Source organism: Heloderma suspectum, chromosome W (assembly GCF_057233095.1).
Source record: "Heloderma suspectum isolate Gila_16-S chromosome W, 16-S_ref, whole genome shotgun sequence".
Taxonomy (NCBI): domain Eukaryota; kingdom Metazoa; phylum Chordata; class Lepidosauria; order Squamata; family Helodermatidae; genus Heloderma; species Heloderma suspectum.
In genome coordinates this window covers 57646620-57673198 of record NC_139475.1, presented here as the reverse complement: position 1 = coordinate 57673198, position 26579 = coordinate 57646620, and the positions used below count along the sequence as shown (strand labels likewise).

At 49.7% G+C, this 26579-nt stretch overlaps 1 protein-coding gene across 13 annotated transcripts in view; it reads right to left on the bottom strand.

Annotated features, from left to right (window-relative positions):
* Positions 1 to 26579, bottom strand: part of LOC146334054 (nuclear factor 1 C-type-like) — a 280437-nt gene that overhangs the window by 194833 nt on the left and 59025 nt on the right. For all 13 annotated transcript variants that reach the window (XR_014786399.1, XM_084824951.1, XM_084824954.1 and 10 more), the window contains one exon: positions 21923 to 22454. Coding sequence is in view for 12 of the 13 variants with exons in the window: in XM_084824951.1 (XP_084681077.1) it covers positions 21923 to 22454 (532 nt within the window). In the remaining variant the exon portion in view is untranslated. The remainder of the gene's footprint in view (positions 1 to 21922; positions 22455 to 26579) is intronic.

The window sequence follows — 26579 nt, the reverse complement described above, 5'->3', positions numbered from 1 at the left end:
CCGCCTGCAGCCGGACATCCGGCCGCTGGGCAGCCTGCAGGGACTCAAATGGCGGGTGCCGTAGCCGCCGCCATTTGCATCGCTGTATTTTGCTGTGATAGCCTACGTAAACATTTATGTAGCCTATCACAGCAGAAAAAAAAAAGGGAACGCAGATGGTGGCTGCCGTAGCCGCCGCCATTTGTGTTCCCTTAGTTTTGCTGTGATAGGCTACGTAAATACTTACGCAGCCTATCACGGCTTCTGCAGGGACGCAAATAGCATCCCTGCATTGGCTGTGATAGGCTATGTAAGTATTTACATAGCCTATCACGGCTATATGGAAGAAGCGAATGGCGGCTGCAGACACGGCCGCCATTCACAATGCAGAACGGATGGCAGCAGGTAGGTGCTCTGTTCCAGGCCCATTTCGTGGGGTGGGGGGGTGGGGGGCTTCGTTCTGCCACAGATTTCGGGGGGGTGGCGAATGCACTGGCATTCGGCGTCACCGAGATCTGTGGCGGAATTCTCTGACATCCCTACTTTTCATTGCCTGCAGCACCCTGGAAAACCAGGGGTCTCGTTTGGCTCCACTCCCTGGGAGAAGATGCCCAGGAGTGACCATGTCAACCATCCAGGCTGTTTCTCCATTTCAGAAACCAACTAGGGCTTTGACAGAATCACCTGCTGAAATGACAGAAAAATCCCCAATAACTGTCAGAAAGCCATCCAGATCAATCAGTCTCCTGGGGTGGACCATCTTAATCAGCTTCCCCGCCCCTGCAGAGGTTCTCAGTCCCAGCAAGTCTAAACCCCACCAGGCAGTGATCTGTCTATGACAACCAAACTATAGAAAGTTCCTCCACCCCCAGATCACCATCATCCCACCCTATGCAGAAAACCAGATCCAATGGGTGCCCTGCTGAATAAGTGGGGCCAGATATTAATTGGGACACAGCCACAGTTGCCATGGAGGCCATGAAGTCCTGAGCCACTCCCGACAAGGTGGCCTCCACATGTATGTTGATGTCATCCAGAGTAGGGATGTATGAAACCCCTACCTTCCATTCCGGGGAGGGGGGGTCCACAGGGGGGGAGGTGATCCATTGCTCCCCCCCCCAGGATCCTCTTGAGCATCTGCATGTCCACTGGGTTCCACGGACTGGCACGCCTGCTCCGGATCCTCCGGCAATACAGCAATGGCAGTTGCCATTGCCATTTTGCTTTGAGAAATACAGCCACAAATGGCGTAGTGGACACCACTTGCGGCCATAAAGCCCTCACAGCCGTTTATGGTTTTAGTTACGTAAAACTCAGGGCTTTATGGATGTCTTTCTCAAAGCAAAATGGCAATGGCACGTGCCATTGCCATATCACTGGAGGATCCAGAGCAGGCATGCCGGTCTGGCAGGAATCCTCCCGGAGCGGAAATAAGAGGCACTGTCCCGCTGCGGACTCCGGAGGCCGAATTCCAAAGAACCCAGCCTCATTGGAGTCTGCAGAGGATTTCTCCAACATCCCTGATCCAATGCAACAACTCTAGCTGAAAATGCAGGGCAGCTGAAGCACAGAGGGAATGATCCACTCCGTGTTTCTCCTGCCCTGCATTGGATAGGCGGTCACCTCCGAGTTCAGAGGAGGCCACCTATCTGCACAGGATTGCAGTAGGGATATCAGAGAATTCTGCCATGGATCTCGGTGAGGCCGAATGTCAGTGCATTCGGCCCCCCAAAATCTGTGGCGGAACGAAGCCCCCTGCCCCCCCCCCCCACAAAAGGCGTGCGAAACGGAGCACTTACGTGACTGGTAGCCAGTGCAACTCCTTCAGCACTGGAGTGATGTGATCTCGCCGGCGACTGCCTTTAATCAGGCGAGCCACCGCGTTCTGCACTAGCTGCAGCTTCCGAACCATCTTCAAGGGTGACCCCACATAGAGCACATTGCTAGTTTAGATGAGAGGAGACCAGGGCATGTACTACCGATGGAAGCAGATGGTTGGGAAGGTAGGGGCACAGCTGCCGTATCAGATGGCGTTGCTACAACGCTGTCCACCTCACTGCTGACACCTGAGCCTCCATGGACAGCTGGGAGTCTAAAATGACCCCCAGGCTGCAGACCTGGTCTTCCAAGGGTAGCTCTACCCCATTCAATGCCAGGTCGACATCCCCCAGCCTCCTCTTGTCTCCCACCAGAAGTACCTTGGTCTTGTCAGGGTTCAGCTTCAGCTTATTCCTCCCCATCCAGCCACTCACCGTCTCCAGACATTTGGACAGGGATTCTACGGCCAACCTTGGTGAAGATTTGAATGAGAGGTAGAGCTGCGTGTCATCCACATACTGATGACACCACACCCCGAACCTCCTGATGATCGCCCCCAGCGGCTTCACATAGATGTTAAATAGCATCGGGGAGAGGATGGACCCTGTGGCACCCCACAAGTGAGCGGCCACGGGTCTGAAACCTCCTCTCCCAGTGCTACCCTCTGGTACCTGCTGGAGAGGAAGGACCGGAACCACTGTAATATGGTGTCTCCAGTGCCCAACCCTTCCAGGCGGTCCAGGAGGATACTGTGGTCAACGGTACCAAAAGCCCCTGAGAGGTCAAGGAGAACAAGGAAGGAGCATTCGCCCCTATCCAGAGCCCTCCTCATATCATCCACCAAGGCCACCAAGGCCGTTTCTGTCCCATGCTCAGGCCTGAAGCCCGACTGAAATGGATCTAGATCATCGGCTTCTTCCAAGTGTGCCTTCAACTGCATTGCCACCACCCACTCAATCACCTTGCCCCAAAATGGCAGATTCGAGACTGGGCGAAAGTTGTTCAAGACTTGGGGATCCAAGGAGGGCTTCTTTAAGAGCGGTCTTATCACTGCCTCCTTGAGGGCTGATGGCATCACTCCCTCCTCAAGGGAGGCGTTCACCACTGCCCTGATCCCCCTACCCAGCCTCTCCCTACCCAGCCTCTCTCCCATAATGAGCCAAGAGGGTGAAGGATCAAGTAAGCAGGTGGTCGGCCGTAAAGATGAAAGCACCCTGTCCACTTCATCAGAAGGAAGAAGCTGAAACCAATCCCACAAAACCAGTTTGCCACAGGCCGCCCCTCGCTCGCTAACTGTATCCACGGCGCACGGAATAACACTCCTGATCCGATCAATTTTATCCGCAAAGTGCCTTGCCAAGGCCTCACAGGAGGCCTTAGAATGCTCCAGTGGTTCTGGAGCAACTGGACCGACCAGGCTCCAGATCACTTGGAACCAGCTCCAGCTGGTCCAGGGACTACAGAAGCAAGCAAGCTCCCAGAGAGCGAGTGACCAGAGCGAGCAAGCAGGGGGAGCAAACTGGAGTTGGCCAGGGGAGTTCGGCAGGGGAGGTCAAGTGGGAGGCCCCTAACATTTTTTCTTCTTTTTTAACAACCTTTTTTTTCATTTATTTGTCTTGTAACACACACTTCCACACCAGTGGGACTCTGCCTTTAACCTCCTGTGAGTAGAGGAGCAGGCACAGGCTAGTCTAGAACAATCACAAAGCTAGACACAAAAAGGGAAAAGAGGCAATGGAAGGACAAGACTCTCCAGTGGTGGTGACCTGCAAGGTGTGTGCAATGTTTGTTCTCTTGCCTGAGAACAACATGGCCTACACCTGCAACAAGTGCAAGTTGATCACGCTGCTGGAAGAGAAAGGAAGAGGACTGGAGCAGCGACTGTCGACCCTCCGGGGAATAAGAGAACACGAAGAGTTCTTGGACAGAACGGGGGAACTACAGCCGCAAAGGGAAGACCAGAAGCTTGAAGAGCAACAGCAAGCTGAGGCAGAAGTGGGAAATGGTGAGGTGAGGAAAAATGGAGCAGAGGATACTCCTTGGAAAGGGGTGACAGTTAGGAGCAGACGAACTAGACGCCACTCGGCACCAGTGAAGGCAGTGGAACTAGGGAACCGATTCCAGGTACTTGCGGAGGAGACTGGAGGACAGCCTGCAGAGGAAGAATCACAGGGGACCCCGCATGAGAGCAAGTAAGAGGCTGAAGGTCAGTCAAACAGAGGTGATGAAACCCAGGCCTACAACAAGAAGAGAAGAGTGGTAGTAGTGGGAGACTCCTTGCTGCGTGGGATCGAGACCCAAGTATGTCGTGAAGACCCGTGGACTCGCCAGGTATGTGTTGTCTCCCAGGAGGATGGATTAGAGACGTGACTGAAAGGTTGCCTGCACTCATAAAGCCCACTGACAAGTATCCCTTTCTTCTCACCCATGTGGGAACAAATTATGCCGCCAAGCGGAGCTACGAAGAAATCACATCAGACTTTGAAGCTTTGGGAAGGAAACTCAGGAACTTTGGGGCCCAGATAGTTTTCTCATCCATCCTTCCAGAGTTAGAAGAGGGATAGAAAGGGAACGAAAAATACTCCGGGTGAATGACTGGCTTTGAAGGTGGTGCCGGCGCGAGAGATTTGGATTCTGGGACCACGGGCTATACTTCCTGGAAGATGGGCTGTTGGCAAGGGACATAAATACTTACGTAGCCTATCACAGCAAAGACCAGGATGCAAATGGCGGCTGCAGCAGCTGGTCGAAAGGCCAGCCGCCACCGTCCAGAACATCCGCCCCAGGTAAGCTTCATCCCGGGGGGAATCCGCAGGGGGGCGGGGGGGCAGGCCGTTCCGCCACGGATTTCGGGGGGCCGAATTCCAGTGCAATCAGCCTCACTGAAATCCATGGCAGAATTCTCCGCCATCCCTAGTTGCACCTCACAAAGGATGGGAAGAATGTGTTTGGCCACAGCATGAAGAACTTCATCAGGAGGGCTTTAAACTGAATGCTACGGGGAAGGGAGACGTAATGTTGGGGGTAACAATGCACGTAGGCGCATGCACTGCAATGGAGAGAACAGCTCTGATAGCGCCCAATAATAGTCTTCAGACACATGTAGGAAGAAAGCCAGACTATGAAGCACATGGTCTTCGATGTCTATATACTAATGCCCAGAGTATGGGAAACAGACAGAACGAACTTGAACTCTTAATACAAGAGGGAAATTATGACCTGATAGGTATAACTGAGACTTGGTGGGATGACTCTCATGACTGGAATACAGCAATTGAAGGATATCACTTGTTCAAAAAGAACAGGAGGAACAGAAAGGGAGGTGGGGTTGCACTGTATGTGAAAAATAAATATCTCTGCACAGAAATACAGGAGGAGGAGCTTGGTAGCCCCATTTAGAGCATCCGGAGCAAAATAAATGGAGCAAAGAATAAAAGGAACCTGGTGGTCGGAGTCTACTACCGGCCACCCAATCAAGGAGAAGACAAGGATGAAACTTTTGAAAAGCAAGGAGCCAATGTTTTAAGGAAGCATGATGTAGTAGTAACGGGGGACTTCAATTTCCCCGATATTTGTTGGGAGACAAATTCTGCAAAACATGGCCCCTCCAGGAAATTCCTGACTTGTGTGGCGGATAACTTCCTCCTACAGAAAGTAGAGGAAGGAACTAGAGGATCGGCTATCCTTGACTTGATCCTAACCAACAGAGATCACTTAGTGGATAAAGTAGCAGTTACAGGAACTCTGGAGGAAAGCGACCATGTTGTACTTGAGTTCTTGGTTCTAAGGGAAGCAAAAGCTGAGTGTAGTCAAACGCGTACCCTGGATTTTAGGAAAGCTGATTTTAATAAACTCAGAACAATGATCAGTAAGGTCCCATGGCAAGCGACGCTAAGGAGAAAAGGAGTCCAAGATGGGTGGGAGCTTTTAAACAAGGAAATTCTCAAGGCACAATCACAAACAATTCCAACAAGAAGAAAAGGTGGAAGACAACAGAAGAAGCCAATGGGGCTTCACAAAAAGCTTAGGGATGACCTGAAAACAAAAAAGGACACATATAGGAAGTGGAAAGAAGGCCAAGTAACAAAGGAAGAGTACAGGCAGATAGCACAGAATTGCAGGGATGGCATCAGGAAGGCTAAAGCTGAGAATGAGCTAAGGTTAGCGAGGGATGCTAAAAACAACAAAAAGGCTTCCTTCAGCTACGTGCATAGTAAAAGGCAGAGGAAAGAAATGGTGGTTCAGCTATTAAATAAGGATGGCAAAATGATAACAGATGACAAAGAAAAGGCAGAGGTGCTCAATTCCTACTTTGGCTCAGTCTTCTCCCGAAAGAGGGTCTATGACCCCCCTGGCAAAGGCGAAGTCCAGGCTGAAGGGGCAGGATTGCAGCTTGAGATCGATAGGCATATGGTCAAGGAACACCGAATTACTTTGAATGAGTTCAAATCTCCAGGGCCAGATGAACTGCATCCTAGAGTAAGAAAGGAACTGGCAGAAGAACTCAGAACCGCTGTCTAATTCTCTTTAAGCAATCATGGAGGACGGGGGAAGTGCCAGATGACTGGAGAAGGGCTAACGTTGTCCCTATCTTCAAAAAGGGCAAAAAGGAGGAATCTGGGAACTACAGACCACTCAGTCTGACATCAATCCCTGGGAAAAATCTGGAGCAGATGATCAAGCAATCCATCTGGAAGCACCTTGACAGCAATGCCGTGATTACTTGAAGCCAACATGGATTTGTCAAAAACAAGTCCTGCCAGACAAATCTGATCTCATTTTTTGATCAAGTAACCTCCCTTGTAGACCGTGGGAATGCTGTAGACATCATATACCTCGACTTCAGCAAAGCTTTCGACAAAGTGCCCCATGATATCCTGATGAGCAAACTAGCTCAAAGTGGGCTAGATGAAACAATGATCCGGTGGATCCACAGTTGGCTGCAGAATCGGACTCAAAGAGTGCTTATCAATGGGACCTTCTCAAACTGGGGCGAGGGAACGAGCGGGGTACCGCAGGGCTCAGTCCTGGGCCCAGTGCTCTTCCACATTGTTATTAAAGACTTGGAGGAGGAGGTGCAGGGAATGCTGATCCAATTTGCAGATGACACAAAGTTGGGCGGGATAGCTAATACTTCGGAAGACAGAAACAAAATTCAAAGTGATCTGGATAGGCTGGAGCGCTGGGCAGAAAACAACAGAATGACATTGAATAGGGATAAATGCCAAGTTCTGCACCTAGGAAAAAGAAACCAAATGCACAGTTACAAGATGGGGGATACGTGGCTCAACCACACGACAAGCGAGAAGGATCTAGGAATTGTTGTCGATCACAAGCTGAATATGAGCCAACAATGTGATGTGGCTGCAAAAAAGGCAAATGCTGTTTTGGGCTGCATTCATAGAAGCATCGCTTCCAAATCCTGGGAAGTACTAGTCCCCCTTTACTCAGCACTGGTAAGGCCTCATCTGGAGTACTGTGTCCAGTTCTGGGCACCACACTTTAAGAAGGACGCAGACAAGCTGGAGAGGGTTCAGAGGAGGGCAACGAGGATGATCAGGGGGCTGGAAACAAAGCCCTGTGAAGGGAGGCTGAAAGGCCTGGGCATGTTTAGCCTTGAGGAGAGAAGACTGAGGGGAGATAGGATTGCCCTCTTCAAGTACTTGAAAGGTTGTCACAGAGAAGAAGGCCAGGATCTCTTCTTGATCCTCCCAGAGTGCTGGACACGGAACAATGGGCTCCAGTTCCAGGAAGCCAGATTCCGGCTGAACATCAGGGGAAACTTCCTGACTGTCAGAGCAATATGACAATGGAACCCATGACCTGGGGAGGCGGTGGGCTCTCCCACACTGGAGGCGTTCAAGACGAGGCTGGACAGCCACCTGTCAGGGATGCTCTGACTTGGATTCCTGCATTGAACAGGGGGTGGGACTCGATGGCCTTGTAGGCCCCTTCCAACCCTACTATTCTGTGATTCTGTGATTCTATGAACAGCCTCCTGGAACAGCACTCTGCAGACACGATAGAGGCAGCATAGTATTCCTCGTTTGCTGCCTTCACCACCACGTGATCGGCTGAAGATACAGCTCTAGCCCGTGTCTGATAGTCTTTGGAGCGAGACTTCCGCCACCGGCGCTCTAGCCATCTCACCTCCTGTTTCAGGGCTCGTAACCGCGGACTGAACCATGGTGCAGTCCGAGCCCTGTTCAGGGGGAGAGGGCGTTTCGGAGCCACCCGCTCTAATGTCCCAGTGATTGCGGCATTCCAGCCACCCACCAGGGCCTCGACCGAGTGGCTGTTTGCGTGCTCCAGAGAATCCCCAAGCACGGTCAGGAATCCATTTGGATCCATAAGACGCCTGGGGCGGACCATTTTAATGGGTCCTCCACCCCTGCGGAGGGGTTGTGGAACCGAGAAGTCCAACGTCACCAGATAGTGATCTGACCATGACAAGGCTGGGGGATGTACCCCCGACTTCCAGATCACTCCCTGCTTCTCCAGAAACAAACACAAGGCCTAGCACATGACCGGCTACATGGGTGGGCCCAGTGGGAATAGGGTGCAGCTCCTGGAAAGTCTCCATGAAGTCCCGAGGTGCCCCCGTGAGGACGGCCTCTGAATGTACGTTGAAGCCCCCCAACACCAGTAAGTTAGGGGACTGCACACACACATCAGAGACCACCTCAAGCACCTCAGCCAGGGAGTCAGTCGTGCAGCGGGGTGGACGGTACACGAGCAGAATCCCCAGACTGCCCTTCAGGCCCAACCTCCAGTACATGCACTCAGCAAACTTGGTCTCCCAGAGAGGGGGTCTGGTGAAGACCAAGGACTCTCGGTAGATAACAGCCACTCCCCCTCCCCGATCCCCAGCCCTCGGCTGCTGTGCGCACGAAAATCCGGCTGGGCACATGGCCGCCAGAGTTGGAGCAGCAGCCTCGGCCAGCCAGGTCTCCGTAATGCATGCCAGGTCCGCACCCTCATCCCGGATCATGTCATGGATGAGGGATGTTTTCTGGGTAACAGACCTGGCATTGCAGAGCAGCAGACGAAGGCCAGAAGGTGGAGTCACGCCTCCCCAGCCATCCTTTGGCTCTGGACAGGCCCGGAACAGGGGACAGGTATTACGCATCTCTCCCTATTTCCCCATGGCCTGCCCCTCGTGCTCGGCCAGCACCTGCCGCCCACCCTCTGTATAGTCTGGCCCCCAACGCTCCCCCCGCTGCCTCCATCAGGTAGACACATGCCCCCTCGCTCCTGCCCATCAGGCGGGCTACCCACCCCTAAAAACACAACAACGCTCACCCCACCCCCCACCAACAGTTAAACAAAAAACAACAAAATACAGCCCAGATACTGGTACTCCCAGGCCACCTCAGCCAGCCAGCTTATATGGTCTGTCCCTCCAGGAGGAACAGGTGGCAACAGTCAGCAGCAGCTGGCCCAGTTCCTGGGGGCCTGGTCCTGCAGGGAGTGGTGGTCTGCCAGGCAGAAGCCCACAGGAAGAGCGGTGGCGCCGGCCACAGCAGCAAGCACTCCCTCTTCCCGGATGGTGGCTCTCCTACAGGTACCAGCTCTCCATGTTATCATTTTGCCATCCTTATTTAAGGATGAACCACCATTTCTTTCCTCCTCCTTTTACTGTGCCTGTAGCTGAAGAAAGCCTTTCTGTTCCTTTTAGCCTCCCTCACTAACCTCAGCTCGTTCTCAGCTTTCGCCTTCCTGATGCCATCCCTGCAATTCTCTGCTCCCTGCCTGTGCTGTTCCTTTGTTGCTTGGCCTTCCTTCCACTTCCTATCTGTGTCCTTTTTTGTTTTCAGGTCATCTCTAAGCTTTTTGTGAAGCCACATTGGCTTCTTCTGTTGTCTTCCGCCTTTTCTTCTTGTTGGAATTGTTTGTGATTGTGCCTTGAGAATTTCCTTTTTTAAAAACTCCCACCCATCTTGGACTCCTTTTCTCACTAGAGTTGCTTGCCATGGGACCTTACTTATAATTGTTCTGAGTTTATTATAATCAGCTTTCCTAAAATCCAGGGTGCGCATTTGGCTACACTCGGCTTTTGCTTCCTTTAGAACCAAGAACTCAAGTGTAACATGGTTGCTTTCCCCCAGAGGTCCCCCAGAATCCAAATCTCATGTTGGCACCAACTTTGTAGCCAGTCATTCACCCGGAGTATTTTTCTTTCCCTTTCTATCTCTTTTCTAGCTACTGGAAGGATGGATGAGAAAACTATCTGCGCCCCAAAGTTCTGGAGTTTCCTTCCCAAAGCTTCAAAGTCTGACATGATTTATTCGTAGCTCTGCTTGGAGGTATCATTTGTTCCCACATGGATGAGAAGAAAGGGATACCTGTCAGTGGGCTTTATGAGTAAGGATGTTAGAGAATTCCTCCACAGATCCCAGGGGGGCCGAATTCCAGTGAATTCGACCCCCTGGAATCCGTGGCGCAACGGAGCCCCCCGCCCCACCACCCTGCGAAAGCCCTGCGAAACAGAGCCTACCTGGCTGTGGCTCCAGCAGCAGTGGCAGTGGCTCCAGCCACTGCCAGGCTGCTGCGGCCGCAAATGGTGGCCGTCGTAGCAGCCACCATTTGCGTCCCTACACCGGCCTGTGAAAGGCAATGTATATATTTATGTAGCCTATCACGGCTAAAGCAGGGACCCCATGCCATTTGTGTTCCCGCTTTAGCCATGATAGGCTACATAAATATCTACGTAGCCTATCACAGGCTTGCGTAGGGACGCAAATGGCGTCCCCTACGCAGGACGCCATTTGCGTCCGCAGCAGCCCGGCAGTGGCTGGAGGCCCTGCTGCGGGTTGGCCCGGCTGGCAGCTCCACAGCCTGGCTGCGGAGCGGAGCTGGCCGGGCAGGATTCCGGGGGGGGAGGAACGGATCGCCTCCCCCCCCCCCCATGAGGATTCTGGGGAGAGGAACAGATCGACTCCCCCCACCTGCGGGACCCGGCGGAGCCAGGTAAGCAGGGTTTCGTACACCCCTATTTATGAGGGTAGGCAACCTTTCAGTCACATCTTTAATCCATCCTCCCAGGAGACAACATACTTGGCGAGTCCATGGGTCTTTGCGACATACTTGGGACTCAATCCCATGCAGCAAGGAGTCTCCCATTACTACTACACTTCTCTTATTACTGTAGGCCTTGGTTTCATGGCCTCTACTTGACTGACCTTCAGCCTCTTGCTCTCCTGCAGGTTCCCCTGCACTTCTTCCTCTGCAGGCTGTCCTCCAGTCTCACCCTCAAGTACCTGGAATCAGTCCCCTAGCTCCACTGCTTCCATGGGTGCAGAGTGGTGTCTAGTTCTTCTTCTCCTAACTGTCACCCCTTTCCAGGGAGTATCCTCTGCTCCATTTTTCCTCACCTCAGCATTTCCCACTTCTGCCTCAGCTTGCTGTTGCTCTTCAAGCTTCTGGTCTTCCCTTTGCTGCTGTAGTTCCCCCGTTCTGTCCAAGAACTCTTCGTGTTCTCTTATTCCCCGGAGGGTCGACAGTCGCCGCTCCAGTCCTCTTCCTTTCTCTTCCAGCAGCGTGATAAACTTGCACCTGTTGCAGGTGTGGGCCATGTTGATCTCGGGCAAGAAAACAAACATGGCACACACCTTGCAGGTAGGAGTGTACGAACTCCACTCATCCATCTGGTCCGGGGCGTCTGCTGGGGGGGGGAGGCGATCCATCCCTCCCCCCGAAATCCTTCCTGGCCGGCTCCGCTCTGCGGCAAGTCCGTGGAGCTGCTGGCCGGGCCTGTCCACAGCTGGGCTTCCGTCCACTGCCACGCAAATGGCATCCGGTGTAGCGGACGCCATTTGCGTCCCTGCCCTTGTCCGTGATAAGCTACGTAAATATTTACGTAGCCAATCACAAAAAGAGCAGGTTCGCAAATGGCATCTGCTACGCCATTTGCATCCCTGCCCTTGGCTGTGATAGGCTACGTAAATATTTACGTAGCCAATCACAAAAAGAACAGGTTCGCAAATGGCATCTGCTATGCCATTTGCGTCCCTGCCCTTGGCCATGATAGGCTACATAAATATTTACGTAGGTCACCACCACTGGAGAGTCTTATCCTTCCATAGTCTTTATTCCCTTCATGTTTTAGCTTTCTGATGGTACTGGGATAGCCTCTGCTTTGTCCTCTATTCACTGGAGGTTAACAACAGAGTCCCAGTGGTATGGGAGTGTGTGTTACAAGACAAATGTTAAAAAAAAATGTTAGGGGCCTCCCCCTTGACCTCCCCTGGCAAACTCCTGTTTGCTCTCCTGTTCGCTCTCCCTGTCTGCTTGCTCTGATCGCTAGCTCTCTGGGAGCTTGCTTGCTTGTATAGCTCCTGGACCAGCTGGATGAGTTTTAATCAATCCTGGATTAGTTTCATGGTTTGGCTGATTGCTCAAAGTTTTTTTTAGATATATGTTGTCTCTGTGTATACTGTCTGTTGTATGTCTATTTTTAAAAATTTTGCATATTGTATTTTTTAATGTTTTTAATCTTTGTAAACCACCCAGAGAGCTTTGGCTATGGGCAGTATAAAAATATGATGATGATGATGATGATGATGATGCAGGTTAGAACACCCACCAGCAAGTAAACCTACCCAAGAGTAATTTGCCTCTTGTCTTGTTGCAAGCGAGCCTGTAGGAGGCAAAGTTTTCCACAACACCTTGTCCAGTTGTTTTTGTCAATTCAGCAGCTCTTTAAATAATAATTTTTTCAACCCACCCCTATTTCAACAACCCCCCCTTCCCCACACACACCCTTCCCTCCCCCAGTGCAGCACAGAAGGACATTTTCTTGCCAGAGTGGTAAGCAGAGGAGTGATATGATTTGATCTATGGTGAGAGATTGATTACCATTACACTGTAATGCTTTTGACTTTCACTGGTGACCTCCTACCCTGCAACCAGCCAAGGCTTGCAGAAAGACACCCCCATCCCTGGCTAGGCCTCCCCCATTGCAGTCACAATGCGAGACCCTATGCACAATATTGAGGGGTGGGAGAGAAAAAGAAGTGGTTGTCCTTATTCTGTGTGTTCTTAGCACAGGCTAATAATATTTAGGGCTGTGGCAGTATGATGGTCTGGAACGCATGCAAAGGGATGTCTTTGCTCCTGCAAAGGGGCTTGGCTAGATGACCTGCAGGGATAGGGGTGCTTATGTGATATTGTGATTATTCTGGCCAGTGAAGCCAGTGTGCAGGGAGTGGTGCCTAAGGAGCAATGAGCCTTGGTCTGGCACATAGCTTGTTCCTGCTCCAGGGTTGCCCGTTGCAGAGAAATTGGCAGAGAATGTTTTTTGCTGACACCAGGGGAAAAAAAGGCATTATCACAAGGAAGGGGCAGGGAAGGGGAGAAGTTGCAACAGCTCCAGATTGATAATGTCAGAGACAACAGCAGCAGCATCTTAACAATGACTCACCCACTTGCCAGCCAGCCGCCCCACACGGCTCCAGCGTCAGGCCTGTGATTCTTTCCCCTCCTCTACAGGAATAAAATGCTAAAGAAGCAACCATTCTCATCTCAGGCTCTAATACAAACCCATCTCCCAAGAACCAGGGTGGACCTCCGTCTTCAGGATGGGCAAGAATGCAGGTCAAAGAAAGTTTCTTGGTACGAGGAGCTACACAGATATCACCAGAAGGCGGACCACAGATTATTGAAATTAAACTGTGGGGCACGTTTAACGGTGCATTCGGTCATGGCTTTATCCTGGGGGTGGTTAACACCTGTGGCCTCCCAGGGCTTTTTTGCACCTACTACCACCACCGCTGAATTTGCTGTCAAAATTTGGCAGAACGGAGGCAAAGAAGGGCTGGTTTTTCCTTCTTTTCAGGAAGAATAAGCAGCGGTTTGCTGCCAAAATTCAGCAGCATAACAGTGCAGCAGTAGAAAAGGGCCAGTTTGTCCTTGCTTTAAAGGTGAAATCAGCCCCTTTTTGCTGCTGCACCACTGCAGCACCAAATTTCAGCAGCAAATTTGGCGACAGGGTTGCAGCCCCTGGCAGATTCTTGCGGGTGGGGGAGGAAACTGGCCACTGGCCCCCCAGAGCTTGCACACCTCTACTTTATACCAATGGCGATATTCTCAATTGAGCCATGACGGGGAGGCATTTTGTGAAAATCTTCAACAGCATCCAAAGCCCCCCACCCCTCTAATCCCTTTTGGCAGTGTTCATGGGCATGACTGTGAAAATGTTTGATTGCTAGAGCAATCTCTGATTGGCTAGAATTGCCCTCACTCCAAATGGGCTTTATTTGTTTCTAGTTGCATCAGCAGATGGCCACCAACTCTGATGGCTTTAAAAGTGCATGAGACAAAGTCATGCAGGATGACGCTATCAATAGCTACTAGTCACGATGGCTACATGCTAACTCCATAAACAGAGATAGCATGCCTCTGAATACAAGTCACTGGGGAGCATGAGTGGGAGAAGGCTATTGCCCTCATGTCCTATTTGTGGGCTTCCCAGAGAGATCTGTCTGGCCATTGGAAGAAAGAGGATGCTGGACTAAATGGGCCTTTTGTCTAACACAGAAGGGCTCTTCTTATGTTCACATGGCACATCCAATTGGCTTTTAAGCACTGTGATGTCATCACAGCTAGTATAGGATCCCTGATTGATTGGCAGGAGAAATGAAATGGGGGGGGAGTGGCACAGCAGCAAGTGGGAGGACACACAGTGGCTGTGAAGAGCAGTCAAAATGGAGCATTTTGGGTTTGGAGGCTGAAAGCAAAGTCCTACCTCCATGCTGCTACCTGTTCAGGAGCCTTATCAGCAAGAGAACATGTACATTTTTCACATCAGAAGCGCAATATCACAGATCGTCACAGCGTTCCCAGCACAAGGCATGGTGCACGGGAACATCACATTAAGAAACAAGTGCATCAACAGTGTAAAATTTTGTCCTCACATACACACAGGATGGAGATTTGAGTGTGTGTGTGTGTGTGTGTGTGTGTGTGTGAGAGAGAGAGAGAGAGAGAGAGAGAGAGAGAGATTTAAAAAAACAGACACACAATTTTTGAAACAGTTAAAAGTAGTTGGTAATTTTAGACCCTGGACTTTATGGTCTAACGGGGGGGGGGGGGCGGGGGGAGGTGTCTAGACAGCCATGTATATTACTTCAGCTGTAAACACATCAGCTGTGTATTACTTCTGGAGCAGATAATAAAGCTGCTCCATCTGTAAGCACCTTGAAAACAATGCCGTGATTACTCGAAGCCAACATGGATTTGTCAAGAACAAATCCTGCCACACGAATCTGATCTCATTTTTTGATCAGGTAACCTCCCTTGTGGACCGTGGGAATGCTGTGGACATCATATACCTCGACTTCAGCAAAGCTTTCGACAAAGTGCCCCATGATCTCCTGATGAGCAAACTAGCTCAAAGTGGGCTAGGTGAAGCAACGATCCGGTGGATCCACAGTTGGCTACAGAATCGGACTCAAAGAGTGCTCATCAATGGGATCTTCTCAGACTGGGGAGAGGGAACGAGTGGGGTACCGCAGAGCTCAGTCCTGGGCCCAGTGCTCTTCACCATTTTTATTAATGACTTGGAGGAGGAGGTGCAGAGAACGCTGGTCAAATTTGCAGGTGACACAAAATTGGGCGGGATAGCTAATACCTTGGAAGGCAGAAACAAAATTCAAAGTGATCTTGATAGACTGGAGCGCTGGGCAGAAAACAACGGAATTACATTGAACAGGGATCAATGCCAAGTTCCGCACCTGGGAAAAAGAAACCAAATGCACACTTACAAGATGGGGGATACATGGCTCAACAACACAACAAGCGAGAAGGATCTTGGAATTCTTGTCGATCACCAGCTGAATATGAGCCAACAATGTGATGTGGCTGCAAAAAGGCCAATGCTCTTTTGGGCTGCATTAATAGAAGCATCGCTTCCAAATCCCGGGAAGTACTAGTTCCCCTCTACTCAGCACTGGTTAGGCCTCATCTGGAGTACTGTGTCCAGTTCTGGGCACCACACTTTAAGAAGGATGCAGACAAGCTGGAGAGGGTTCAGAGGAGAGCAACGAAGGTGATCAGGGGACTGGAAACAAAGCCCTATGAGGAGAGACCGAAAGAGCTGAGCATATTTAGCCTTGAGAAGAGATAGGATAGCACTCTTCAAGTACTGGAGAGGTTGTCCCAGAGAGGAAGGCCAGGATCTCTTCTTGATCATCCCAGAGTAAAGGGCACGGAATAATGGGCTCAAGTTACAGGAAGCCAGATTCCGGCTGAACATCAGGAAAAACTTCCTGACTATCAGAGCAATACGAAAATGGAACCAGTTCCCTAGGGAGGTGGTGGGCTCTCCCACACTGGAGGCGTTCAAGACGAGGCTGGACAGCCATCTGTCGGGGATGCTCTGACTTGGATTCCTGCAGGGGTTGGACTCAGTGGTCTTGCAGGCCCCTTCCAACCCCACGATTCTATAATTCTAAAACACACAACTAACCTTTATCTTATTCCCTCTGCCAACCACCATTCCATGCTTTGCTACTCCTTCTACATTCCGCGCGCGCGCGCGTGTGTGTGTGTGTGAGAGAGAGAGAGACAGAGAGAAATTTTTTGCCAACCTTGGTATAAAAAGAGATACTCTGAGCATGTGCAGTTTTACATTTTAAACTCACTTAAATCATAGCGCAATCATGACTGATTTGCTTGGGAATAAAACATTTTATTTTAGGAAGGGATAAAAAAGGATAATTGTGAAATAAAATAAAATGAGCCCCTGTAACCATGCACATACGTACCTGCTCTGCCACATCCCATCATAAAATGTCATTCAAAATAAAAAATAAAGGATGCTGCGGCAAGCAGCATCAGCCCTTGTGGGCCCAAGTGATAACACTGTGCCTGTTTCATTTCATTTCATTTCATTATTTATTTATTTAAAACATTTCTTGGCCGCTTTTCAGGGCAGAAGCCCTCCCAAGGTGGCTTACAGCAATAAAATACATAAAAACAGTTAAAATAATAAAAGCGATAAAACATAAATACAACAATAAAAGCTGACAATAAAACTGACAAAAACAGCAACAACAACAGTCATATCAAGAGAAGGCCATGGTAAAGTAACACGTTTTCAAGACCTTCTTAGAAGCTTTCATTGACAGAGCATGGCAGACCTCTGATGGCAACTTGTTCCAAAGGTGTGGGGCCACTGCAGAGAAGGCTCTCTCACGTGTGATCACATGTGATTATATTTCTATACCGCCCCATAGCCAAAGCTCTCTGGGCAGTTCTCAAAAATTATGTTTGCCATTGCCCCATCACCTGCCACTCTCTGGATGGTCATGGGGGGTGGGGACTGAACTGGGGGTCCTGGACTTTAGCCCTGAGGTCCAGCCTTACTGCTCCACTGGTTGGAGAGAGGCTTCACTTCTTATGATGTATACACGCATACACACACACACACACACACACACACACACACTTTCTCCCACACTTGCTTCAGAAACTTGCTTCACACTGGTTCACTTCGAACTCCAGAACCTGGGGAGAAACTGAGGTGAGGAGAAGTTTGCGAAGCATCCCAAAGCCACAGCCAAAGAATCCCCTTTCCAGCTTAAAAAGCAGCAAGGATCCACCTTAACAAAGAAAAAGAACTCTATTAGGTGCAGGGAAAGTGACAGGCTCAAGGAACCCTTATCAGCTGTGTATTTACTGCCTGGGGTTTGTTACCAGATAGAGGGATGGGTGATTTCAAGGCCACCACCAAGACCCAGACAACCGGGGTCAAAGCTGAGAAGCAGCAAGGGGAGGGGCATGGATAGTGGAAAGCGCTAAGGGCGATAGCCTCCCATTTAGGTTGTATGCAGCATCAGCTCCCCCCCCCTTTTTTTTTTTTTTTCAAGTAGTGTTTCCTCCTGTGCATGTGTTTGGAAAAAGGAGAGAGAGAAGCCACACCATCCCACTTTTCTGGTATACAGACACTGCACAGAGTTCTAAAATAAGATTTTACAATGAACCAGAAAATTAAGCTGCACTTTGAAGAACCCAGAGGCTTCCCAGTGGTGGCCATACCTGTCGTTTTTAAAAGACAGTTGAGTTGATACAACAGAATTGTCACCTTTACCAAAATTTATTTTATTTTTATTTTATTTATTGCATTTATATCCTGCCTTTTTTCCTCCAAGGAGCCCAAGGAAGTGTACGTGATCCTTCTCCTTTCCATTTTATCCTCACAACAACCCTGTGAGGTAGGTTGGGCTGAGAGTCAGTGACTGGCCCAAAGTCAGCCAGGGAGCTTCCATGGCCGAGTGGAGACTAGAACCCAGATCTCCCGGCTCCCAGTCCAGCACTCGAACCACTACACCACACTGGCTCTTTCATACCTTACAGATGTAAAATACCTTACATCTTCCCCTTCCCTCTGGTCAAGGGACTGGAGCATCTCTTTCTCTCTCTCACACCCACACCCACAGCTTCCTTATACAGGATCAAACCATTGGTCCATCTAGTCCAGTATTGTCTACTCTCGCTTTCCTCAACCTGGTGCTGTCTTGATGTGTTGGCCTACAACTATCACAATCCGCAACCAGCATGGGGGGAGTTGTGGTCCAAGACATCTGGAGGTCTCCACAATCACTCCAGCTGGCTGCAACTCCCCAGGATTTCAAACAGAGAGAAGCCTTTCCCCTTCTCCTGCTACTTGATCCTTTGGGATGCCATGGATTGAATCCGGGACCTTCTTCATGCAAAACAGGTACTCTACACCTGAGCTCTGGTCTTTCCCATAAAGAAAAGTAAAACTCTAATCCTCATGGTTCTGAATAAAGGGCTAATTTAAACAGGAACATAGGAAGCCGAGTCAGATCGTTGGTCCATCTAGCTCAGTAATGTCGACCCTACAGGGTCTCAGACAGGGGTCTTTCCCAGTTCTACCTGGAGATGGTAGGGACCGAACCGGGGACCTTCTGCATGCAAAGCAGGGACTCTGCCACTGAGCTACAGCCCTTCTGTTGCTTCCTACAGAGTCAGACCATGGGTCCATCTAGACCAGCATTCTCTCATCTGACAAGCAGACGCTCCAAAGTATTGGGCAAAGAAGGGTCTTTCCCATCACCTGTGACTTGAAAGCCTTAACTGGAGATGGCAGGGACTGAACCTGAAGCCTTCTGCATGCCAAGCAGATGTTCTCACCACTGATATGGGCTCTTTGCTCACCATACTAAGATTAAGAAGTCCCCTGTAAATTTCCCCCTTCATCCATCCATCCATCCACCTACCTAAAATTATTTCTAGGCCTCCTTTAAGGGTGGAACATCTTCCTTGCCAGTGTGCAGCTGGTGTGAAAAAGGTAAATGCCGTGTTGGAGAACATTGGAAATGGAATCAAGAATAAAGTTGCCAGTATCATAATGGCTTTATACAAATCTATGGTGCGACCACACCTGGATTGCTGTGTACAGTTCCAATCACCACACCTCCAAAAGAGCTGAGAAAGGTGCAGAAAAGGGCGACCCAAATGATCAAGCAGCTAGAACGAGGTTACAACATTTGGGGCTCTTTGGCCTAGAAAAAAGTGAGTCAAGGGGGGCATGATAGAGGTATATAACATTATGCATGGTGTGGAGAAAGTGGATAGGGAAGAGTTTTTCTCCCTTTCTCATAATACTAAAGCCCAAAGGGGTAATCCAAGGAAGCTGAATGATGGGAGATTTAGGGCAGACAGAAGGAAGAAATTCTCCACACGGCATATAATTAGACTATGGAATTCACTTCCACAAGATGTATGATGGCCACCAACATCAACAGCTTTAGAAGGCAATTAGGTAAATTAATCAAGGAAACCAATTGGTAGAAACAGGTGTGAAGTCCTATTCTGTATATATTCACCTTTCTGTATGGTGGGGGCCGCAAATGTAAGCCCCCTTTCCTCATTATTCTAACCTTCTTTGCCAATTCTAATACAGTATAAGCACTGCTGCTTAGCTTAGCTGACTAATGAACTAAAGACAGCTTGCAAGACCTTAGATCTTCTGAGCTATTCAGCTACTCCAATAAGGAAAGTTTGCCTTGATTCAACCATTGCTATGAGTTCCTTGGAACCAGCTTGTGCATAGTCAGCTGAAAGGGTTTTGAACACTGACATAAACCAGTGGCTTTCAAACTTTTTTTTTTTTTTTTTTTTACCTTCAGCGATCCTATTCCACAGCAATTTGTCTATTGAGTTGCTGCCACAGAACCACTTTGAGCAGAAAAGGATTCTAGGGAGCATTCTAAGGTGTTCAAATTAGTGCTGTGCCGAAAATATCTCCCACGTGTTTTTCCATCCGTTCTCATTCAGTTTAATAGAAAATAAATTGCTTTTGAAAAGAAATTCAAAGGAGAAGAAATGTCGGAGAAGTTATCATGGGTTGGGTTTGGATTTCTTGGGCTTACCTCACTTAGGAGGAGGCCGAGGAGTGAGCACAAGTGTCCTGTCTTTCATTGTACAGTCATCTCTCTGGCAGCCCGTAGCCTCCCCAGCTTCCTGCCCTTCAGTTAAAGCCCAGTTTAAGGCACCATGAGGTGATTCCTCCCACAGGGCTTTTCCAGCTCAGGACGTGCAGGCAGCCCGGGAGGCCAGCTGTGATTAGGCAAGCTCAAAACCACCACAAAAGTACTTTATAAAACATCCTGGATGAGGCAGAACAATGGAAGCCTCGTTCATGGGGGGAGAAAACTTTCTGGAAATTGGAGGGCAGATTTTGGCAGAGCACTAACGCCACCTCATCCCTGGAGCTGGACACAACACTCCCCCCCCCCCCCCGGTTACACCTGCATTGTGGTGGATGCAAACTGGGAACCAGCCTGCCAAGACAGTTGCAGCACAAAGACCCCACAAACCCTTACCACAAACGAAAGAAGCTGTGCTACAAGCCCTGCCAATGGGGAGCCCTACCTGGGAAAAACTGTGGAGGATTTCTCCTCCCCCTGCAGAAATTCGGTGAAACGGTCTCCCAAATTTCTCTGCCCACAAAAAAGGAGGAGAATTTTGAGAGGCTCTGCGCACAGCTCTAGTTCATATAGTTCACCTATGTGCCTCTGAGTGAACTAAAAAACCTCCCTAGAACACATCCAACACACCCCTGATTTGGACAATGCAGCAGAAGATCACCAGTGACAGTTAAGGCATCTATTAGAAAAATGTGACTGGCATTGTTGAGGAACACCTACAAAGATTCTAAGAAACCACAAGTTTACAACGGCTAACCATGCTATCTTCCATAAGTCTGCTTAAGAAGAGCCCTCCTAGATCACCCTAGAGATGTCAGAGAAATCCATTTGGGGAGTGCAGCTTGGCGAGTTTTTGCTGGCTCAGCCCCCTGGACTCTGGCTCACTCATCTGCATGCTCCCCTGACTTGGCGCACACCAAGTCAAGCCAGCTCACAGATTTTCAGGCAGTTTTTTAATTTGCACAAAATCGCATCTGAAAATAGAGCAATTTGCAGGTGTACATGGTCTAATTTGCGCAAATTAGACCATTTTACACCTGCAATTTTGCACAAGTTGTGCTATTTATGGCCACAATTTACGCAAATTGAAGAAATGCCCAATAATGTTCCTGGGTTTTGGAAACTAAGCTGCAACTCAGCTTGCGAGTGTGAGCTAAGTCAGGGGCGTCACAGGGATCTGTCAGGCTCCAAAATGGCTGGATTTCCCTGCAATGGACATCCCTAATCACACCTCAAGTTCCATGTAGCCCAGCATCTCGCTTCTTCCTGGTACACAATCCAAGACCTCCTGGAATCCCATAAGCGGGACATCAATGTAGCAGCCCTCCTTCACTGTTCTCGGTAACTTTTTATTCAGAAATAGACTACCTCTGAATATGGTGGCTGCATTCCTCACTTGCATGGCTAATAAGAACAAAAGGAGAGCCCTGCCAGATCAGACCTACAGTCCTTCTAGCCCAGTTTCCTGCTTGCCACAGTTGCCAAACAGATCTGTCTGAGAAGCCCACAAGCTGAAAGAACTCCCCTGTTGTAGTCAGAGGTATACTTCCTCTATCTGTGGAGGCTTCATGTAATATTAAGGCTAAAGACTCTCGGTAGAGCTCTCCATGAATTTGAATACACAAAGCAGGGCGGAATACTACCAGGATACAATCAGGATGGAAGCCTACCTCTCTCACGGACGAAATAGGCCAGGTAGAGATCAAGCTCCTTGACTGAGACGCTGATGTGATGCGGCTGGACGCAGAGGACGGGGTTGTTGCACTGCGCAGCCTTGACGAGCCGCTCCCCGTCAGTGCTCTCCAGGGGGATTCCCTTAAAAAGGATGACCATGACGAGGTCCAGGCGCCAGACTTTGTCAGCCTGGCGCAGGCAGTCGATCCGGCGCATCTTGCCCTTCTGGTCAGGGTTGGAGAGGACGCAGCAGGAGGGCTTCTTCCCTGTGATGGAGAGCACAAAGTCCTCGCGGTACTCGGGCCGAATGTCCTTGCGCAGTTTGGCCAGCAAGCGAGAGGCCCACTTCTGCTTCACCTCGGGCTTCTCGTTGAGGAGCTCATCTTTGACGGCCCGCTCCTCGTCCTTTGTCATCCGCTTCTCATGCTTCTTGAAGTACTTGCGCTTCCGGGCCTGAAGGTTAAACCAGGTGTAAGCAAATGCCCGGATGTGTGGGAGCAGCGCCTCAATGAAGGGATGGAACTCATCCTGAAGACGAAGAAGACGAGAGAAAGACGATCGAGACAGATCCCTGCTGAAAACACCCTCCAACATCACACAAACAAACAGACACGAGAAGAACCGCTGACTCCCATACAAACCTGCTCTCTGTCCCACCATCACGCCTGAGCAGATGGATTCGACATGGGGCATTGGGGGGGGGGTGACCTTTGGCGAGGGACCATGGCTCAGTGGCAGAGCCCCTGCTCGGCATGCAGAAGGTCCCAGGTTCAACGCCCGGCATTTCCAGTTAGAAGGATCTCAGGTGAAGTGAAACACCTCTGTCTGCCCCAAACACTGGAGACAATGCTTGGCAAGATGGACAAATAGTCTGATATGGTACAAGACTATTCGCTACTGGGCCACATTTAAGGTTCTAATACTAGCGTACAAAGCCCTGAACAACTTGGGACCAGATTACTTGAGAGAGCACCTCCTTCCTTACCAACCTGCCCGGTCACTGAGGTCATCGGAGGGCTTGCTCCTGGCGGTTCCACATGGACCCATGGCCTGGTTGCAGTCCACCAGAAAAAGAGCCTTCAGCGTTGCGGCCCCATTCCTGTGGAATTCCCTGCCTTTGGAGGTCTGGCAGTCGCCAATGTTGTGTTGCTTCCAGCACCTCCTGAAGACGTTATTTCAGGAAGCCTTCCTCAACTGACTGGCCACGGTTTATCAAACTTGGTTTTCTCAGAATTCTGTCTCTTTTTAAACAATTTTAAATTATTTTAACATGGTATTTTTATTCTATATCCTGTCTGCTGTTCACTGCTCTGAGGTCTTTGGATATGGAGTGGTATATAAGTACTGTAATTTTTTTTAAAAAAAAAGACAACTTCCTACGGCACTAATTTATTTTATTTATTTATTTATTTACAATATATACTGCTCCACATCAGATGATTTTGGGGCAGTGAACAACAAAGATAAAAGAATAAAACACCAGGTTTAAACAGTTAAAACATTTCTTAAAAAAGACAAATTCCAATAAAGTCAAATTTAATAAACCACGGCTGATCATGCAAGGAAGGCCTCTTGAAAGAACAGTGTCTTCAGCAGGCGCTGATAGGGATGTACGAAAATCACTTACCTTTCGGGGATTATGCTGAAGGTTGGCGGGGAGGCGCTCCGTTCCTCCCCCCCCCACCGGAATCCTGGCCAGCAGGCTGTGCTCCGCAGCAATTCTGCGGAGCCACCGCCGGCTCCGCCAGCAGCCAGACATCCGGCCGCTGGCTAGCAGGGACGCAAATGGCAGCGGCCGTAGCCGCCGCTGTTTGCGTCCCTGCAGTCAGCCATGATAGGCTACATAAATGTTTATGTAGCCTATCACGGCTGAGTAAAAAACAAAAAAACAAAAACGCGCGTACGCAAATGGCGGCGCCCATGGGTGCCATTTGCGTTCCTTATTTTGGCACGGGTAGTCTACGTAAACATTTATGTAGACTAAGATGGCGACAATAAGGGGAACGCAAATAGCGTAGCGTCTACGCTATTTCATTCCCCTTATTTTCACCGTCTTAGTCTACGTAAATGTTTACGTAGACTAAGACGTGCCAAAATAAGGAACGCAAATGGCAGCGCCCATGGGCGCCGCCATTTGCGTAAGTGCGTTTTTGTTTTTTGTTTTTTTACTCAGCCGTGATAGGCTATGTCAACATTTACGTAGCCTATCACGTTTTTTTTTTAAAAAAAACCTAGCTGTGATAGGCTACGTAAATCTTTACTTAGCCTATCACGTTTTGTTTTTTTTAAACTGGAAATGGCGGCGGCGGCAGCCGGTCAGAAGACCGGCTGCCGCACCGCCGCTGCCGAACCGCCACCGCCGCCGCCAGGAAGATCCGCCCCAGGTAAGTCCCGTCCTGGGGGGGGCGGGGGGGCGGGCCGTTCCGCCACTGATTTCGGGGGGCCGAATGCGCTGGCAGGAACTTTCGTACATCCCTAGCGCTGGAAGGAACACAACTTTGGCGCCTGACTGACCTCCAAAGGCAGGTGTTCCACAGGAAGGGGAATATAGTGTCATGCCCTCCCTTGTAAAGATCTGATGAGCTCCCTCCCACTTTTTTCATTTAGATGTCTATTACAGACTTAAAAAAAAACACACAACACACCCCTCAACAAGCTTTAAATGTGTGCTTTCCATGGGGCTGCCTTCAGAAACTGTTCAGAAGCTTCAGCTGGTCCAGAAAGCTGCGGCCAGACTGTTGACTGGGTCCGGTTACAGGGAGCACAGGACTCCCTCGCTGCAGCAGCTTCACTGGCTCCTGGCCTGTTTCCGGCAGAATTCAAAGTGCTGGGTATGACCTATAAAGCCCATGTACCGCTTGGGACCAGGCTACCTGAATATCTGCCTTCTCCCATACGAGCCCATCCTGGTGTTATGATCTTTGGGAGAGCCCCTTCTTTTGAGATCACCACCTTCAGAACAATGCAAAAGAGGGCCTTCTTGATGGCCACTACCCAGGCTGTGGAACGCCCTGCATAGTGAGGCTAAGTTCTCTCTCTCTCTTTCTGCTGTCCCTCCACCAACAGGCAAAGACGTTTTTATTCAAGCAGGCCTTTGGCGTATAACCTGGTCTGTTGGGTTGGATGTAATTTTTCATTCTGTTATTGGTGTGGTTTTAATTGTTTTAATGCATTTGTTTTTATTATTGCTTTAATCAAGTTTTATTTATATTTGTAAGCTGCTCTGAGTGCCATTTTTCTTAGTAGAAAGGTGGGGTATAAATCAAATCAAATAAAGTCAGTCAATCCATAAAACAGTGTTATGATTTCAGTGAGTTTAAAATGTAAAACTACACATGCTTGGAGCATTTCTTTTTTTATCAGGTAATAGGGCTGGTGTGGGCACCTGGTTGGGGCTCAAAGCCTGGCAAGAAATCACCAGCTCGGCCCCCTGAATGCCAGTCCACGGGCCCCAGCACCTGCTTGGCTTGGTGTGTGCCGAGCTGGGGAAGTGCATGGGCGTCCACTCCCTCAGTGGCATTTGCACTCAAATGGCTGCTCATTCATAAATGCCTGTAATATTGTGGACGTTGCTCCTTTAAGGCCCCCATTTGCGTAGATGGGATGCTTACGGAAAAGAGCGAGCAGCCACTGGAGGGGCAAATGGTGCTTGACAAGGGAGCAGACGCCCTACGCACTGCTGCTGAGCACCCCACAAAGCACCCAGCAGCTTTCCCCACATCGCTTGCCTGGGTCAGGTAAGTGTTCAGGGTTCATTGAGTGCTGTGCGGAGCAGGCGCAGGGTGATCCGTCCATCTGTATCAGGTAAACAGTTTTGTTTTGCTTCTTTGCTCTAACCTATCAGGAATATAAAGCAGTTGAAGCATGGAATGGTGAGGCAAGGAGAAATGTTTGTTGGGTACTTCACATCTGGCTGTTTAAAACTCCCTCCCCCCATAAGACCATTCAGTCCAAGGTCTAAAATTACCTAGCTGCACCCCTGCTCAGATTCCTCCCACCAGTCACCTCAAGGGCCACCACAGCAGAGACGCCACACCAGCCAGGAGCTTCTGGGCCACTGGCAAAGTGCCCAGCTAACCACATGTGGATCAACTTGGAAGGAGGGGAAGCTCCTTTGAGCACCTGCCTGAATCAGGGCCTGGCTGAAACCTAGGAAGGGATGGAGTCTCCTGCTCCTATATAATCCCTCAGTCTGAAATGTACCATTGCTGAAGCAAACAACTCCCTTGCAGCTCCCGCAAAGGACCTTGACACGGAGATGGACAGCACCCACCACTACCCCATGGAGTCTTGGTTGCATATTTACCCTGAAGCAGGCCACGTTAGCAAACACACAGTAACAGGTTCCTTTCCCCAAAACAAACAAAACTGAAGAATGTTTAATTTCGCAGTAGAACTACTTGGAACTTCTTCCTGAATAACTTGCTGCTCAAAAGACATCTGGCAACTTTGACTACCCACAAGACAGTAGGTTTATGGGAAGGGCGGTGGGAGGGAAGGAGATGTGCTGGTGTTTTGTAACCACATGTGCGCACACATGCACATGCGTGCACACACACACACACATACATCAGAAAGGCAATCCATGCTTCAGCAGAGGGTATCACAGAAGCAAGTTGTTTTGTTTTTTAATTTAAAATATTAAAGAGATTT